This window comes from Pholis gunnellus, assembly GCF_910591455.1.
Source record: "Pholis gunnellus genome assembly, chromosome: 16".
Lineage (NCBI taxonomy): Eukaryota > Metazoa > Chordata > Actinopteri > Perciformes > Pholidae > Pholis > Pholis gunnellus.
In genome coordinates, this window is record NC_136543.1 from 5,741,655 (window position 1) to 5,760,162 (window position 18,508).

The 18,508-nt window shown below is 41.2% G+C and overlaps 1 protein-coding gene across 1 annotated transcript; it reads right to left on the bottom strand.

Annotated features, from left to right (window-relative positions):
- Nucleotides 1-7,829: 7,829 nt before the first annotated feature.
- On the bottom strand, nt 7,830-18,260 carry LOC306708788 (prolyl endopeptidase). The gene is made up of 15 exons (XM_079176722.1): nt 17,955-18,260; nt 16,701-16,775; nt 16,466-16,599; nt 16,219-16,349; nt 15,899-16,108; nt 15,655-15,776; nt 14,662-14,767; nt 13,405-13,596; nt 11,605-11,802; nt 11,415-11,518; nt 10,979-11,115; nt 10,200-10,294; nt 9,780-9,911; nt 8,602-8,758; nt 7,830-8,319 (listed from the first exon to the last, which is right to left on the bottom strand). Exons 1-15 carry the CDS (start codon nt 17,994-17,996, stop codon nt 8,025-8,027), a joined length of 2,130 nt encoding a protein of 709 aa, XP_079032848.1. The 5' UTR covers nt 17,997-18,260; the 3' UTR covers nt 7,830-8,024.
- Nucleotides 18,261-18,508: the final 248 nt, after the last annotated feature.

Consider the following 18,508-nt stretch of genomic DNA (forward strand, 5'->3'; position numbering starts at 1 on the left):
AGGAAGTGAGAGGAACACTGGAGGGTTTTTACTGTCAGCACACAGTATCTGTGTATTCTTGAACACTGGAGTTGGTACAGTTAGGTTTAGGTCCATTATCATTGGATTTGCTGTATACACTACGGTGCGTGTGTGTGTGTGTGTGTGTGTGTGTTGCAGTAAGGACACAGTATTAAGGAATGTCTAATGGACTTTTTTTTCTCTTTGTAGCTGTTGGATTATCATGTTTAATTTTATGTTGCTGTGAATATCATGCTATCATACTACATGGTTGCACTTTCTCCCCCAGATAACTCCTAACTTCTCTCTGTACAGTGATCTGCCCCCCCCCCCCCCCCCCTCTCCCCCCCCTCTGACCAACTCTATACTGGAGACTTAGAGGACGTTTATCGGGGCATAATTTGATTAGCATACATCTTCATTAAACAAGGTACATACATTTTTGACTGGAATATAGTTACTGGTTTATCTTTGGTGCAAAATGAGTTTTGTTCGTTCTCCTTGTACTCTCCTCGCTGTAACCGTTTTGTCAAATTAGTAAACTCATATGTCCTTATAGATGTTATCACGCACATGTTAACATCTGAAGAAACACTCTGATGGTCTCTTTGACACACACACACACACACACACACACACGCATACACTAGACTACAAACACACACACACCACAAACTGGACCTCGTCACCACGATGAATGAAACTTTCACATCTCTCTCTCTCTGTTACTGTGACCATTATGATATATGTTTAATACTGTAAATATGTATTTGAAAATGCGAAATCTATTTTTATAATTTGTTTGAAGAACAATGTGTTGAATATAATATATGCTGACTGTGTAAGGGTTTTATTTGTTTGAATTTAGGGCCATAGCCGAGAAACTCTGGTGTTTGGAATATAAAATTGGAAAAAAAAAAATCTTCTTTTTGTTAGTTTTTTGATGATTTCTACCTGTTAAAAGAAAATCTGATGGCTGTTGCAATATTGAAACGTGTTATTAAAAAATCTCCAATACAGGCACATGTGTTTTGTCCTTGTCTTCTATTTTAGGATGGAGTGTAAATTGCACTGAAATCATTTGTTAAACCTCAGATACACACGACGCATTTGAGGGATTAAGACTGAACAGTTTCCGCCAGAATATTGCAAACCTGCCGGGCCTGTGATTTACTATGCGACGGCTTTAAGATGACGTACTATGACTTTTTATGATATACTATGACTTTGTATTTGACATACTATGGTATGGTTTTTTTAAAAACTTTTTTATGACAAACTGACTTTTGAAAGCCTTTTAACGACATAACATGACTTTTTTGTGATATACTATGCTAAAACCTTTTTTATGATGTACTATGACGGCCTTTACGACTCCTTTTATGGCAAACTATAATCTGAACTCATTTGTGACATACAACACTGACTTATTTATTACTTTTTTATGGCATACTCAACGAGGACTTTTTAATGAAATGTATTATAACTTTTAAAATATATTTGAAAACAAACTATACATTGACCATTTAGCTGTTTTATGGCATATCTATTTTAAGATTGTTTTAGTGAATACTATACTATGACTTGTCTTATTATTAAAGACATTCAGTGACTTTATGACAAATTTGACTTTGACTTTAAAATGTGGTTATGACGATACTATGACTTGACATTTGATGGCATACAAGAAGATTTTTTTAGTTTTGATGAAATAATACTATTTTTATTTTTTACTGTATTTATTACCTTTTAGTACATTTTCAACGTGCTATACTATGACCTTTTTACTATTTTGATATACACAGCGCCTTTTAAGATTTCTTTTGACATTTGTACTGTAACTTGTGACTTTTGTGACAAACTAGTACAACTTAATGATTTTTTGTGGTAGTATTATTTTACCTTGTTTTGACTTATACTAAGTTTTTATGGCTTTTTCTGACTAAACTATGACTTTGTTGTGGATTTTCTATACTGTTACATTTTGATTTACTTTTTTCGACACGCTATACTATGACTTTTTTCCCCGACATGCTATACTATGACTTTTTTCCCCGACATACTATACTATGACTTTTGTATGACTTTTTTCTACATACTATATTGTGATTTTTGTGTTTGTTTTTACTTTCATTTTTCTACACACCATTTGTTACGACCCGGCTTAGGGTTAAAGCTGGCACAACACGAAAAGTGAGAATCCCCTCTGCCCCGTTTCCAAGAACCACCAGCAACCAGGAATATGAAGGCGTTTAATAGTATATTTAAAACTTGCAGATTCAGAGTGATTAAACAGCAAAACAATAAACATATGAACTACTGCTGATCTACTCAAACAATGAAACAAAAGACAAGCTGCTAACCTAACTCCTAAAAGGAGAAAAGGGGGTTAGCCAAAATGCTAACCACCCCTCAGAAACCTGGGCTGTGTATGTCAAATGACAGAATATGAACACTTCACAGAGAACATGCTGACTGGCATTTCAGCTGGAAGGGAAGATAAGCGAGTCCTGCAGGGGCTGAGGGAAGCCGGCCTCTTGAACCTCAAGCTTGGAGGCTGGAACCAATCCGCTCCTGGGAACAACCGACACACCAACAATCATCCACTCAGCCCATCAGCCCACCTCGCCTGCAGCACATCACACACCAGAGAGGGAGCTCAACAACACAACACAGAGCATGAGCATTATACACAAATACATGGAACAGTGCACACACAATCTCTGGGTGGATATGATACGGTTTTTCACTATACTATACTAAACTATACTATGACTTCTTTGTTTTTTTCAATGTACTATTCTATGACTTTTACATGACCTTTTCAAATACTATACTGACTTTTTTCAACATGCAATACTGTTTTTTTTCAAAAAGATTTCGACATACTATGTTATGACTTTTGAGAATTCTTTCCAGGTACTATACCACGACATAGTTATTTACTTTTTTATATTGTTTGTATTCTTTTTTGACATATTCATTTTTTTCAACTAGGACTTCAACATGCTATACTATGAATTTTTTTCAGACTTTTTTCAACTTGCTATGACTTTTCAGTTTTTCGACATACTATACTATGACTTTATTTAGACATGCTATACTATGACTTTTATTCTACCTACTGTACTACATTAGCAAACGGCAGTTTGTGGTCACGCGAGTATGATGTTGGCTGAGTAATTGAATTGCTGTGAACGTAGTAGTGCAAGGTGTGTACAATTTAGGCTGTCTGTGAATAAACGAAACTCCTCAAGACCCAGGACAACTTTCCATCTTTCACCTGCTGATCAAAGTGAGGGAGGGGGTTAGCGCCAAAGTTAGCCACAACCCGGCTCAGGTTCGCAAAGTTTTGAGCTATCCATCTGAGATTTGCGCCTCCCTTAAAGAGACAGTCACAGTAGATTCTGGGTTTCAGTGTCTTGCCAAAGGGGAACAGGGTAGATGCATTGAGCAGCTAAATTCTAAGTGAATGTGGTTGAAAACAAACTCCCAATGGTCCGTCAACTTTTTCACCTCTGGTGCAAAGACATGAACCGACGGCCTTTAGAGCTCACTCGGTCCTCTAACCTTAAGGCTACCTGGGCGTCTTGTACTACTTACTCATCTACGTGTACAAGGTTAATGCACGTTTCCTCTTGCAACACAATTGTGGTTTTCGCTCCGAGCCTACTTTTGAGGCTGGTGGGGTTTTTTTTTCTCTCTTCATGTGAACTTGAGTTTCTCTCTCTGGGACTGAGGTTACATTACTCAGGATTTATTACAAAACGCCCACCTTCAGACTAGCACTGTGCATATGGGAAATGATTGTAAATGCAAATTAACTTAGCGTGGGTTTGCTGTGGGCAACTGTGTGGGTGTGTAGAAGTGAGTGTGCCGTATGTGCCTCGGTGCTTGCTCGCACAGGTCAGTGTGTGTGTGTGTGTGTGCGCAATAAGGTGTGTATGTGCATATCATGTTTGTGCAAATGTACTTCAAGTTTGATGACAGTCCATGGGCATGCATTTGAGAATGAGATTTGTATTTATTTATCTCATACAGTTGCAGCAGCGATCCATACTTTTGATATTAAATTCTTATTGGAGCTGGAGACTTAATGAGTTTCATCTCGGAGCCGGCGCCGGCTACGGCGTTCTAAAGCTCCCACGCAAGCAAACATCACCTATTTCAGACGGTGCCGAGCAGAGCAGAGCCCGGCTAAGCAGCAGTTGAACTCCTGCTACAGTAACACCGGATTTTCATAATTCATTATCGGAAGCTTATCGGGAATTTCTTGCATGCTTTCAAGATATAATGTGAAGGAGAAAAACAAAAAAAAGCTCACACGTCAGGCTCATCAAGATTATGTGTGTGAGAATGAAACTGTGTGGCTCTAAACAACGTTTGTGTATTTATTTAGAACTAATAAAACGTGGATATGAATTAAAAAGTGTAAGTGCAATGCTGCAAAGTGCCATTCTATTTGGGTAATAAAATGTAAAAGCTGGTCTTAAATAAAGCCACCGGCTCTTATCTACATAATATAAATCAGGAGATCTTAATAGCCTCGACACTTGACTCCTGCCTGCTCGGGGTCATGAGCCATCTTCCAGCTGCACACATGCCAAATGAAGTGAGTAGCATTCCGCATTCTACTCTCTTGTGGTATAATATAATAAATGCCATTAGTTTAAGTGTGACATCTTAGTATGCAAACAACATAACTCACAGTAACTCTTCTCAGTGGCGACGGGGGGGTTTGTCGTAGCTGGTATTTGATCAGGCTGCTCACGGTTTGAGTGTAAATCTTCAATCAGATTTGCCTGTTTATTCACTGTAAATGAGACTGGGACAGGGATTCTTCAGAGAGATTAAAGCAAATTGTGTTACATAATATAGATAGTTTTCAAAATCAAGACCACACTCAAGATGTGTTTAAGGCCTTCAAATAACTGGTTAAGTGGTAGATTTCCTTTTAGAGTCAAACTCCTAAAGGCCTGGGCGGGAGGGCCAAGAAGAAAAAACCTTTTCAAATACATTACTTAGAGCGACCTTGAAGCGTACAACTATAGAGACAGCTGAACCCAGACCCTCCCACATACAACGCATGGATTCAAAAAGTGCGGGCCCTTTGTCAGATGGAGAGGATTACATACATATTAAAGGCTCTAAAAGTCCATCTCCACTAAGAGATGGAGCCCAGACAGACAGACAGACCAGAGTAAATATCACCCCTGTACTTTTATCTTACAGCGTATGTTAAATACTTGCATATCATGACATATACAGCTAGAAAATAAAAGTATATTGTATTGTTGATGTAAACTAAATATTAACCATGAATCAAAACGCAACATTTTTTTTGAATACTACTGCAAGAATCTAGACCTCTAGTGCTGAAACAGTTTATTAATAAATTGTAAATATGAATCGACAATTCTGATTTTTCAGAAATGCCAAATAATTGTGGTAGAGCTGAAATGATCAGTTGACAAATGTTTTAATTAAATATTTGAGTCAATTATCAAGCAAGAATGCCTAATGTCCTTTTGTTTAATCGAAACAATTACATTTTGAAGCGTTGGTTGGAAAAACATTTTTAAAGATGTCACCTTTGGTTCTAGGAACCGGTAATTGTAAAACTAGTAAATCCCCGATACACTCTCTACATAATGCCCTGGGCATTACACGGCTCTCTGATCTACATGAGCACTATAAGACGCAAACCTCACAATAAAAGAAACCTTTTAAGTTGGAAAGGCAAAGAACAAATGAGAGTCCAGAAATGTAAGAGGAAGAAATGCCAGAGAGGGAACAGGAAGAAGCCGGAGGATTCAAAAGAGGCACACGGGAAAGCAGACGACACCTCTGTAGAAACATTAGTGATTCCCAGCTGTGTGTTGAGAGCCCTCTCCCCTTCTTGTCCTCCCTCTATCCCTCGCTCCCTCTGCTCCCGTGTGAAGATTAAAGCGAGCGGCATAAAGGGGGAGAGCAGTCCACCTCTAAGCTAGTGTGAAGGGGAAACTTCCCCTCAGCACAAAAGTTCTGCTCTCCGCTCTTTGCCGAAGCGTGCCGCAGCTCAAATCGGCTTTGGGAAATTAATCCCTACATTACGGGGGGGGGGGGGGGGAGTCGAGTAAACAAGCGGAAGACAGGATGGGGACCTGCGAGTGTGAGACGGTGGGGCTTTTGTAGGTAAGAGCTTGTGTTCCTCCAGAGAGAAAGAGCTGTGTAGGCTGCATGTGCTTGTAACATGTGTGAACGGGGGGAGGTGGGGGTGATGTGAATGAAGGAAATGAAGCAGCAAAAGCCTGCTCAATCCTCTGGGGCACTCCTGGGAGCAGAGCGCCACAGTCTTTTCTTTTTTCCACCCTGCATGGTCTTAAACCTCTTTCTCCGTGTCTCATATGTCCGGCTTATTACTGGCTTTGTCTTTCCCGGCTTCATTCAGCCACTTTGCCCCTGTGGCGAAGAGTCATTGTCTGCAAATCCTCCTCCTGCAGCCTTCTCTGCTTTCCCTCTCTCCTTTTCCCATCCTATCTATCCACTGAGAGGGTACTTAGATAAAGCCCGGGGTTCAGTCTGACCAAATCACAACTTTCCACTGAGCAGAGATTAAACTCTGAGTGACCGAATAGACAACTTCTCTCACCGTCTGTGGTTGGACGGCAGTGTTTCCATCTTTTCTTTTCTTTTTTTTTGACAGTTTAAACACCCGTCTGTCCCGAGACTCTCCATAAGTGCACTTTCAGTCTCTCTCTCCGCTTCTTGCTTCTCACTGTCTCGCCATATATCTGCCGTCTGTCATCGCTCTCCATCTCTCGGCTTTTTTTGCACACTTTAAAGGATTTCCACCCATCCTCCTCTCCGTCTCCCCTTTATACAGACAAGCCGTATGTCGTTTCATGCGCACGTTTCCTACTCGTCTCAATCCACCAGAAGACCGACCGTATGAAGGACTTAGAGTGCATCTTGCCCTCAACGAAGCAGCCGAGCAGAATGACACTAAAGTGACCTTCAAGTGTTTGGTACACAGTGAAGCCTACAGGGAGTGTTTGTGTGGTCCCATACTGCCACTTGCTGAAATATATGAGAACTGCACTCTACAGATAGGACTTGTGTTTTGAACAGTGGTGTAAAGCAACTAAATTCACTCAAGTAATGTACTTTTACCTGATTTTTTGTTTTAAATGTTATGGTACTTCTACTTATGTTACATGTCAGAGAAGTATTAAACTTTTAACTCCTAATATTTGACAGTAAAAGTTACTAGTACAGATAGATATTGCATATACAAAGCTAATTATTACTCAACAAATCATTGGTTGTTTTTCACAAGGGGTTTTGTGGAGGAACAATTTATTGACCAGGTCACAAGTTTTCTTAATGGGCGACATTTTACAAGATATACTGCGTTCATAAGAAGATTTGTTCAAAGCCAGTCAGGTCTCGTGGAGAGTGCTCTCGTCTAATTCTTTTCAGATTTACTGATTAAACCAAATAGCAAATAAAGAAAGCAGTTTCAATACATTTTTACTTCAATCAGCTGCAACAATAGAATTCAGCACTAACAATGTATTCAAATATACAATATAACACTCGGGGGGGAAAAGTGCCATTTTAGTTAGTTATATATTATTTGGCATTTTATGCCTTCATTCGATAGTTAACTGAAGTGGAGAATGTCATGAAATAAACAGGGGACGTAGCAGTAAATAGACTGCACCCAAAACCCCGATGTCACCAGGGCACTTTTGATACTTAAAAGAAACTTTTGATGAACTTTTGTCCTTTTTCTTAAGTCTATCTTTTGTTATCTATCAAAAAAACAAAACATGTTGATGTTGAGAAAGTGCTTCATTTACTTTATTCAATACTTCTTCCACCAATGATGCTGTACATCTTTCTCTAACCGTTTACTTTAGTTGCACCAGTGCATTCCTCTGTCTTTCACTAACTAGTAAAAGCATGTTTCCACAGAAATAAGACCGTAAATCATTCATCCTTTAAACAGCCCCACTTCATCGTGCATCATCCTTCTCTCTTCACTCGATCCAGCTCAGCCCAAGAGTCTCAGCGATGAAGGAAAAGATGTGCGTCTCCTCCAAGATGGCCTTGGTGGTGGGCTTCCCGGCACCGTGCCCACTCCGGGTGTCTACCCTGACCATCAGAGGCTGCCGCTGCACAGGGCTGCTGCCCACCCCGTGCTGCAAGGCCGCACAGTACTTCAGGGTGTGGAGAGGCACCACGCGGTCATCGTGATCTGCCGTTAGGAGCAGGATGGCAGGGTAGGGAGGGCCAGAGTAAGGTGACTGCGGCAGATTATGGAGAGGGGAATACCTGGAGAGAGGGTGAGAAAGACAGGTTGGAAGGATAACTGGAAGGGAATCCGAGAGAAGCGGGATTTGTGAGCTGTAATGTGTGAAGCTGATGCTTTGCTGCTAATTTATTACTTATGTGGGTAGGTTTTAGATTATTAGGGATGTCCCGAAGACCATATTTCGGGCTCCGGAACTTCGGTTGTATAATTATTGACATTTAGTACATCCGGAGGATCCCGGAGGAACGTGTTCTCATGCAGCAGTTTATTCTAGTGATGTGCTGAGTCTGTGTTTTTCGTACTTGATGAGCCACTTGAACTGCTCCGGGTCGTCTGAACAGCCGTAGTCGGTGGTCCAGGCGTGGCCGATGGTGAATTTGTGGAACTTCAGCATATCCATCACCCCCACCTCTGCCACAGCACAGCCGAACAGTTCTGGACGCTGGTTCACGCACGCCGCTGTGTGTGTGTGTGCATTTAAAATTTGCGTAAAACATTCCATTTTGCTTTCAAACTCACACACATCCCCTTTGCTTCACACGGTAGGACACAATCACTCCTACATCGCCACTTACACACCAGGGGAGAAGTCATTAGTTGGGTTTGTGCGACGCCATATGGCAGCCAGCCTTTTGGTAAATGATGTGACAAAGCTCGGTTTAATGTGCTGTTTAATAGCAAAATTAATTGAAGCTAAGCAGCTAACTACTGTTGAATTCATTTGAATTCATTTTACATTATTAATGCCAAAGATGTAATAGAAAGAACACATTGTGATCAATGCAGCTGAGACTTGCAATGGGCCAGTGATCTTAGCTGGCTCTTAGTTTGCTTTTATGAAACTGTAAAAACATGGCTATGTCCAGTAAAAGTGTTGCTAGTAGCCTTGAAGGATAAACTGCATAAAAAGGGCCAAAAAGCAGGACAATATACGCAGCATCCACACCCATCCCTCACCACACACACAATACCACCACGGCCTGACCATATACGCCCTCATATATTATATTACTTTTTACTTATTTAACTTGTGGATCTTACAATAAGCAATCATTCTGCCTCTCTAGCACATCAAATAGGGCTCATTATTAAGCTTTTTTATTGTTGTGGAGGAGAACTCTCCCTCAAGAAAAGTTTTTGGGACTTTTGGAGCATTACCATCACCATAGACAACACCCAAAAAGATTAAAGACAATACTTGCTATTGGTGAATAATTATTCTATCATTTACACATACCACAGCCTTTGTCTGAACATGCTATGTTGCCCTCTAAAATCATATTCTGTAAATCAGAAGAGCAGACTTAAAACAAAAAAAGTAAGATTTCCCCACTTTCAAAATTCCAAACCCCTAAATGTAACATAATGTACAGCGGCTGCATAATAGTTTCCAGGGTGTACCTTTAAAACCCTTGTACTTGTTCTCCATGTCTGGCTTTCACAGTAAACACATGAGGCACACGGTGGGTCCTGTACTCACCCACTAGCAGTCCTCCATTAGAGGCTCCGTTGATAGCGATGCGGCTGGCTGTGGTGTACTTCTCCTGGACCAGATACTCTGCTGCACACTGGAAGTCATCGAAGCAATTCTGCTTGTTCCCTAATGTACCAGCTGCAAAAACACAATAATCAGCAGAAGTTCTTGTGAACTACCCGTAGTTGCCATGATCTGAACAGACAACAGCAGGCCTGGAGGTAGCGTACAGTTCACGGTTTGTGTTAAGCTAATGTTAGCACTCATACGGAAAAAAGATGGAGCGAACTGCAAAAACACGCTTCGTCTGATTAGCGCATGAAATCACACACTGGGGCAGCATTATGGCGCCATTGTTTGCTTCACTGTAAAAAAAGCAGTCTGTACAGTAATGTCTGTCTGGGTGCATCCCTTGGTTGTCTGTACCTTTGTACCAGGTGAGGCCGTACTCTCCTCCCCCTCTGATGTTGGCCACTGCCAGGATGCCTCCCAGGTGTCTCACATACAGCAGGTAAGCAACACTGAGCACAGACAAGACAGACAGAGGAAATACAGCCATGAAAGTACAATCAATGTTACAATAGCAGCATAAATGTGGAAAATCTGAACAAAAATGAAAAATATGAAATGTAGTTTAAGTAGGATACAGTAAAACCTATTAAAATATGACTTTAAAATCTCAATGTTTGATTCTTGTAACGTCACACACAACATGGAAGTGACGAGCCAGCAGAGGATCAGGTGAAGAGCAGAGCAAACATGGCAGCTCTGTTTTATAGAAAGTTGGTATATCCGCTACTCCAGTGGTTCTCAACCTTTTTTCAGTGATGTACTCCTTGTGAAATATTTTTTCAGCCAAGTACCCCCTAACCAGCGCCAGATCATCAGTGTCTGATTTATTAAACTGTCAACACTGAAGATTGCATTGTTAAACTTTAGGATAATGAAATTGAATAGCCTACTGAATATAAAATTCAGTTTATGAACTTACACTTATATTTTATTTTTCAAGGATTTTTGAATGGATGCTAATTTTAAATCTATTTAAAAAAAATCTCACGTACCCCCTGGAGTGCCTTCACGTACCCCCATTTGAGAACCACTGCTCTACTCCGTTACCCCCACACTTGAGGCATTTTGGAACGGATTAGTGTTCGTCTGTGTCAGTGAAAAACAGAAGAAGAGAGTGGTCCCATTGTACTTACTTGTAGTACGGTTGGATGGAAGCCTCAAAGCCCCCATAGCCATAAAGGAAGACGGGATGAGTGGCATCCTTCTTTAGGCCCTTGGCGTGAACTAAGAACATGGGGATCTTGGTTCCATCTTTACCGGAGTAAAATACCTATAAATGCAAAAATATGTACTTTTTTTTTTTTTAAACATCATTTACGTCAGTGTTCTAAAGTTATACAGATTTCATAAAAATGAAGTCTAAGATAAACTGTGCACAAAAAACATTTACCACTTCCTCAACCACAGTGAATACAGTTCTGGTAAATATGAATCATGATATGAATATGCAGTAGATGCAAAGAGACGACACGAACAAGAATAACCTGTAGGATGACGGGAAACTAAATAACTTAGAGGGTAATGGGGGAAGTATGGGGAAGTAAAAGAGATAGAACAGCAGGGCGTCACCTGGCTGGTCTCGTAGTCCTCTTGCTTGATGCCCTTCACCTCCACCTCCCTGAACACGCGGGGCTCTGGGTTGGACTCGCTCAAATCACAGTGGTAAATGATACCTGGCCACACAGGTCAGAGGTTACCGTGTTACGCATTGAGAGAACTAAAATAAAATGTATGGAATGAAAAGAAAGAGAGGAGTCACCAGGTGTAGTGAAGGAGGTGAACTTGTAGAAGAAGTCAGTGTGGTTCTTCTTGCAGCTCACTCCGGCCACTGAGCCGACGTCCAGCGGCAGGTCCCTGACCACCAGGCCGGTGGACAGCTCACACAGCTGCAGGATATCCTTCACGTCGTGCAGATAGTTGACCACCAGGTGGTGCTGGTTCACACAGGAGACAAAGCCTGCAGAAGGACATGAAAAAGGAAGTGATAGAAAGTGAACATAACATGTGAAAGCTGCCTGGTGTTATTGAAAACACCGTGTCCAAGGGAAACGGTGTACATGTTGCCTGTTTTCCTTTCTCCGTTACTACCGATGTCAGCTTCCTCTCTGCCAATTATCCCGATATATCTTGAAAATAAGAAGTACTCTCATGATCCTGGGATGAAGCCAAATATAATGGATAAGCATTGAATATGACCAAAAATCGATTAGTTCAGTTAATTCAGATGTTAATGCACAGGTAGAGCAAAGAGTGAATACAGGTAAAGACTGTGGACTGTGACGTGATGAAATCTCATCGACTGCCAGCAGGAGGCAGTCTTAAGATACAATAGATGCTACACAGGCCGTCAAGCTCCTCTCAGTTACACACAGCAAGCACAAATCCATATATGGCCTTTTGCCTTTGAGAGCCGTCAGTGTCAAGACAAGGACAATGCAGAGTGAACTGATGAATCAGTGGCTTCATACTTTAAATCAGTTAAAAGGCTAGTGTAGCACAACAGGTGATTTATGCAACAGTAAGAGCTCTCTTTAAAAGGGAACGACATGTTATCAGACGCAACTGTCAACTCCTTAGTGTGGACTGTGTGTACCGTGAACATTTGATGTGTGTAGTGCTGCTTTACTACTTTTAAAAATGGCATACATTAATATTGATTGTATATGAATATTAACATAATTCAATTCCTATTCATTTAAAAACTTGTAAAAAAGGGAAATGTGAGAAAAGATCATTAACTTGCGTATCACTGATATCACTATCATTGACTAAACATGCAACTTTACTGCTACACTCAACCACGTTTAGAGAGGCTCCAAACATTCAATTAAAATAATGCTTTATAGCACATTATTAAGTAGCTATTAGGACATTTTAAGTGCTTATTAAAGTGCAATAATCGTCAGCAATTATAAGTTATACTATGTAGACCTATCTTACATTGTTAGAGGTGCCATTCATTATCTGTTTATACCCCAGGCTACACTTATTGGTGCCCGCAGATGAAGTGATTGCTGTGTCTGCTTACTTATTATAGTGTGCTATAAAACATCGACTGAATGTTTAAACACGGTTTATAAATGCTGAATACTTCAAATAGAGTGTTGCCCAAACATTCAAATGAGCTTCCTTAACATAGTTTGTACCTTTTTTTATATTTCTGATGGTGTGTGCATGAGTTCAGCACATATTTAAGCAGAAACTTGGACATTTACTGCCATTTCAGTGATGTCTTGGTGCCGTTACCATCATTCAAATGAGTCATAATTTAAAAAAAAGACGACGACAAAGACATATAAGCCAAGTTTCACTTTTTGAGCAGACATTCCTTTGACGACAGTCTTTGACCACAGACAGAACTTCCCCAGTTGTTGTGGTTGGACTGTCATCACATTACGACAGGATATTCTGTGAAAAACTATTTTGCAAGATTCTTAAAACAAGCCCACAGCTGTCGTGCCAACGAAGGTCCGTTTTACAAATCGCCAAACTGCTGTTTGGACTTCAAGACTTGTAGTCTTCTCCAGCATATTCTACAGAGGTTTCCTCTCGCACTCACCCAGGACATCCTTGTCATGCTGTGGGATGAGGGTGGTCCAGTGCTGCCTGTCTGGTTTCTGGATGTCTATGTTCAGGAGACAGTAGCGAGGAGCATCCAAGTTGGAGCGGAACGTGAACACAGATCCCTCGTTGGTGACATACGAGTACTGGGCGTCAAAGTTGTCTACAAGTTTGACCCACGGCAGCAGACCTGGAGCAGAAGATGAATAAAAGAACAAACAAACAAACTCCATTATAAAAGATGCATGATGTTCCTTTCATTATTATCACTGACCGCTATGAGTTGCAGTGATCTAAACTTCTAGGAAAGCCAAAACCACACCTGTCATTCTGAATGATGATGGCGTGTAAAGAGGCTTACACTAGAAAGTGTCCACATGCCTTTGCGTGTGGGAGATTGTTGTTTTTTTTTTTAAACCAGAAAACATTTTGCAAAGTGAATTTTGAAATCTCAACATCTGGTGAAGTAACCGGTGAGTCAGCGGCCTCGCTCATGTGGTGCCCTGAAGATGCAGAGGTATCTTAGAAATCTGTTGGCGTGGTTTTCCAAGAATGTTTAATTTGGGAAATGACACACTTTGTTTTTTTTCTGCAAACCTTTTGCAAGAGAAGCAGCACTCACTCATATCCAGAATGTGGTGAGAATACTTCATAGCAAAACAACATAAAAGAGACCCAAACCTGACAGATAACTCTGCTTTAATGCTGCAGCTCGGGTGCTACTGACAATTGAAATAAAAACAATTGGAATTCTAGTTTATCAATTAATTAATGATTTCTGGTTCAAGCTTAGATGTGGAAGAGGTTTTGCTGTATTTATTTATTTATTTCTCATATATTATTGTTAAGTGAATAACTTTGGGTTTTGGACTTGTGATTGAACAAAACATTTTACTGGCAGATTAATCAAAAAAAGAATGCCTTTTAAAATAAATAGACACTTCTGATGATGATGACTTTTTCCAGAGACATTTACTTCTCACAAAATGCTTTATTCTACAAAGATATCTTAATTTGGGGATCAATATTCATCAATACTTGGGAGACTTTGACGACCTAGTTGACAGCTTACATCAACTTAAAAATCAATTTAAGAGTCACAATCATATTTTGTTTTTGTGAGCAGGGAGGGGATTGTTGGGGTGAATAGACGGGGCATATTGCTTTCTAAGAAGAAAGAAATCCAGAATACTATATCACATGTGTAGACAGAGGGCATTGTTCTCAGTTGGGAGTGCTTCATAAGTTTACAGACCTGCGATGCCATCGGGGAGCAGCTGAAGGTCACAGTACCACAGCTGGTTCACAGGTTCACAGCCTTCAGTGACGGACAGAACAGCGAATCGGCCGTCATCAGATATCTGGAAAAGGGAAGGAATGAAGACGGGAAATAAGTCTTGTAGTCTTTGCTATGACAACTTTTAACTTCCGCACAGCAACTATTGCTGGACATGGCACACGCACTAAAGTGTACATAACTTACAGCAGAATTTCTCAAATTAGTTTTTGTCTATTTGCAATTCTGTACAAGAACTTCAAGATGAGCTCTAATGAAGCTTTGAATTAAGTTGATTCAGTAGTGGAATGTAACTAATAAACGGACTCTCAAGTACAGCAGTTAAGTAGAATTCTGAGGTACTTGTACTTTACTTGAGTATTTACTTAACTACATTTATTTGACAGACCTTAACTTCTTACTTTCATTTGATGTACAAAATCAACTGATGACATATGGTTCGATGCCAAGCATTACCACACAGGTGTGTGTGTGGTTCTAAATCCATCACTGGAGACGAGGTAGACTTCACATGTATGAAGCTTTGTCAGCAATGGCACAAGTGATCTCAGCACAGAATCAGATCCATTGTTGTATTCACATTAGAGAGATCATCACCACTTCTACACAGGGATTCACTGCTATGACTAATCGTTTCAGTGCAGATGGAAACAGTGAAAGCTTTTTCTTTTTTGTTGGAAGGGCAGTATTTCTGCACGGCTGCAGATAAATATTAGGCCTTGGTCTACCATTACAGTAGACCAAGAACCACTAAGTCGCATCTACAGCAGACGAAAGGACTACAAATAGCTTCCATCTGACTCATTAACGCCCGCGTTAACTTGTGTGCTTGATCCTATTTATTATTCATTTATACAGAATGTAAAGCACCCTACTAGTGGACATCCTAAACGGTTTTAAGCTGCACTTGTGTGTTGTCGGTTGATTATAATGAGTGAGTCGAGGACTTACGGTTACTGAGCTGTGCCACTTGGGATGTTCGGGGAACTCTGCAACCAGAACGTCCTCTGACTGCTTGGTGCCGATGACGTGGTAGAAGAGCTTCTGATTGATGTTGCAGGTGGTCTCTGTGCCTTTAGTGGGGGGGGAAAACACAAGAGGGGTTAAGCCTTGAATGCATTTGTAATAGGCTTGTAGAAAAGGTGTCGTTTCCTGGATGGAGCATGCGTTTGAGAGTACGGTGAATCTTCCTAACCGTCAGTTTTGCCTTCCTGGCGTAAGTAGCAGTTGTAAAAGATGCCCTTGGCATCGTGAGTCCAGGCCAAGCAGCTGAATTTAACCCTCTCCAGTACATCGGGCAGCACCGTGAGATCATCCGCCTTCATGAAACTCACCGTCACCCAGTCTGAACCACTGCTGCTCAAACCATATGCAAAATATTCACACTCCTCTGACAGACGGCCCACTGGAGGAAGAGAGAGAGGGACAAAGAGGAGGAGGAGGGGATTCAGCACTGAACATCTTTACGTCTGTGCACAATAAAGGGCAGCACGTGTGCTCTGCAGTTGGACTCACTCTTCAGTGCCACAGTGCCATCTTCAGAGAGTTTATTGGGGTCAAAGAATACAGTGGCATCTCCATCCAGAGAGTCCTGCACATACAGCGCATCCTGGTTCTGGAGACCTTTGTTGTGGAAGTAGAAGTACCTGGAAATAACATGACAAGTATAGTTTCTTTTCTGTTTTTTTCAAATTCAAGTTAGTCCCTCTCATAAGTGTTTATCAGTCCATGCAGTGCCTATTCTATCAATTTCATCTAGTACCTCTTCCCTCTTTTGTAAGGGCAGCTGTATTTGGGATAGTCATAGAGCTCAGTGAGACGCTGGTGGAACTGAGCCCGGACAGCACACCGCTCCAGGTACGGCATGGTCAGATCGTTCTGCTCCTCAACAAAGGCCTGAGATACAAAAAGGAGAGAGAGAGAGAGAGGAGTGACGGGATTTGCAGAGATTTTGGTAAAGACACAGCTTCAGCTTTCTGCAAGAGACCAATACATACCTTCGTTTCTGCACTATTCGGGTCTTCCAGCCACGTGTAGGGATCGCAGATCTTAGTTCCATGGTGGTCATCCACCTACAAGTTAGACAAGAACAAGCGCACACAACACAGCTGCGTTCAATCCTCAGTATTGAAACTGGACTTTCCTCGACAGAGAGGATTCTCTTGTGCAGTGGTTGTAACTTCCCTCCAGGAGCTATTTTGTGCGGAACTGAAGAGCATGCGTACTTCTGCCAACTGTCTCATCGATACTTTGGCTTGTCGGCTTAGGGCTGTTCAACAATGGTGTACTCTGAACGCCCACCCAATAAAATGCTGTGGCAAACGGGCAGGTTTCAGTCAGATATGACAAAAAATGTATATCCAGGGCCGTACTTACCATTTAGGACACTGGAGGCATCACCTTAAGAGGAGTGTACATTCTACGATTACACAGAAGTGAGGTGACTGACAGTATGCTGGGTTTGAAAAGGATCCGTTTCTTGCGTTAACCATTACAGGCAAAAAAAAATGATATAAATAATCAGTCATTTATTCATTCAATTAGAGCTGAAAATATTTTTGACAGAGGCAACAACTTTTTATAATTGTTTTCCTGCAATTTTTAAGAGCCTAAAATTCTTTGTTCCAGCTTTTATTTTTCCCTGGTTTTCTTAGTTGTCTTTGGTAGCAAATTAAATATCTTTACAGCACTACATTAAATTCATATTAAACAGATTTCGACCAGTAATTCATTCTTTGAAACAGCCTTTAAACCAGCCTGTCGGCGGTTAATAAAAATTCTGAAAACCAAGCGAAACAGTAGAATGAAAGGGGTGCTTATTAAAATGCTTTTACGTGGCTGGGGATGTTTGCAAACAGTGACTCGGCAAAGTCCTGACTACAGCCCTGCATACAAAGTAAACGTGTATTATCAGAGAACAGTGGTTATTAGGAAGCCTAAAGCAATGCTACTTTGACTGCGACACACCTCAATGGAGCTCTGTCAGTATTCGCATTATGACCACATGTGTCTCGTGGGGTGCTAATGTCAGGGCGTTTGACTCATTTGTCACGAGGAGGCAAAGTGAAACAGTCAACGTTACTTCTCGAAGTTTTGTTTTTGATTCTCTCTCTCAAGTCAGTCGCCATTTGGCCTTTCTAACCCTCAGCCCAGTGTCTGCCGCTTCCTGGTCTCGCTTTTCTTGCTCGTGCGTTCCCACCAGATCATTTCACGGAAAGACAAACGGACAGAGAGAGAAAGCAAGCACTGACCTTTCTCTCATCTCTTCGTGCAGCCGGGTACTCAAACGCCATCTTCCTAACGTGTTCCTCTGTCTCCCTGAGTTGATTTTCTGTTGCTACTTTGTTTGTTTGTGTTGTTTTTAATTGTTGCAGCGTCACCACCGAATCAATGGCGCCTTGAAGTGAAAGTGAAAGAATTATTTTCTCGCACACGCAAACCCACACGCGCGTTTGTACAACCCGCTTGCGCTCGCTCTTCAAACAGGAAATGATGTGTCACCCGAGACAAGGCATGGCATATCGGCACGGCCGTAGTACCTATGCACGCGCGCATTTTATTTAGAGGATCCTTTGCGCAATTTATAAAACATCCCCCACCCAAAAGAATTAACCCATAATTTGTGTCCAAAAAAGTAGAACTGCTAAAAAAATGTTTTTTTTAAATGAGATGAAAATGTAGAAAAGGCACAGCAGAAACGCCTCAATCTACACTAAGCTGACTAAAACCCACTGAGAGTCTTAAACTGAACGGAGAAAGGGGGATGTGTTTGCAACAGGTCTGCATGCAAGCACGTGACAGAGCA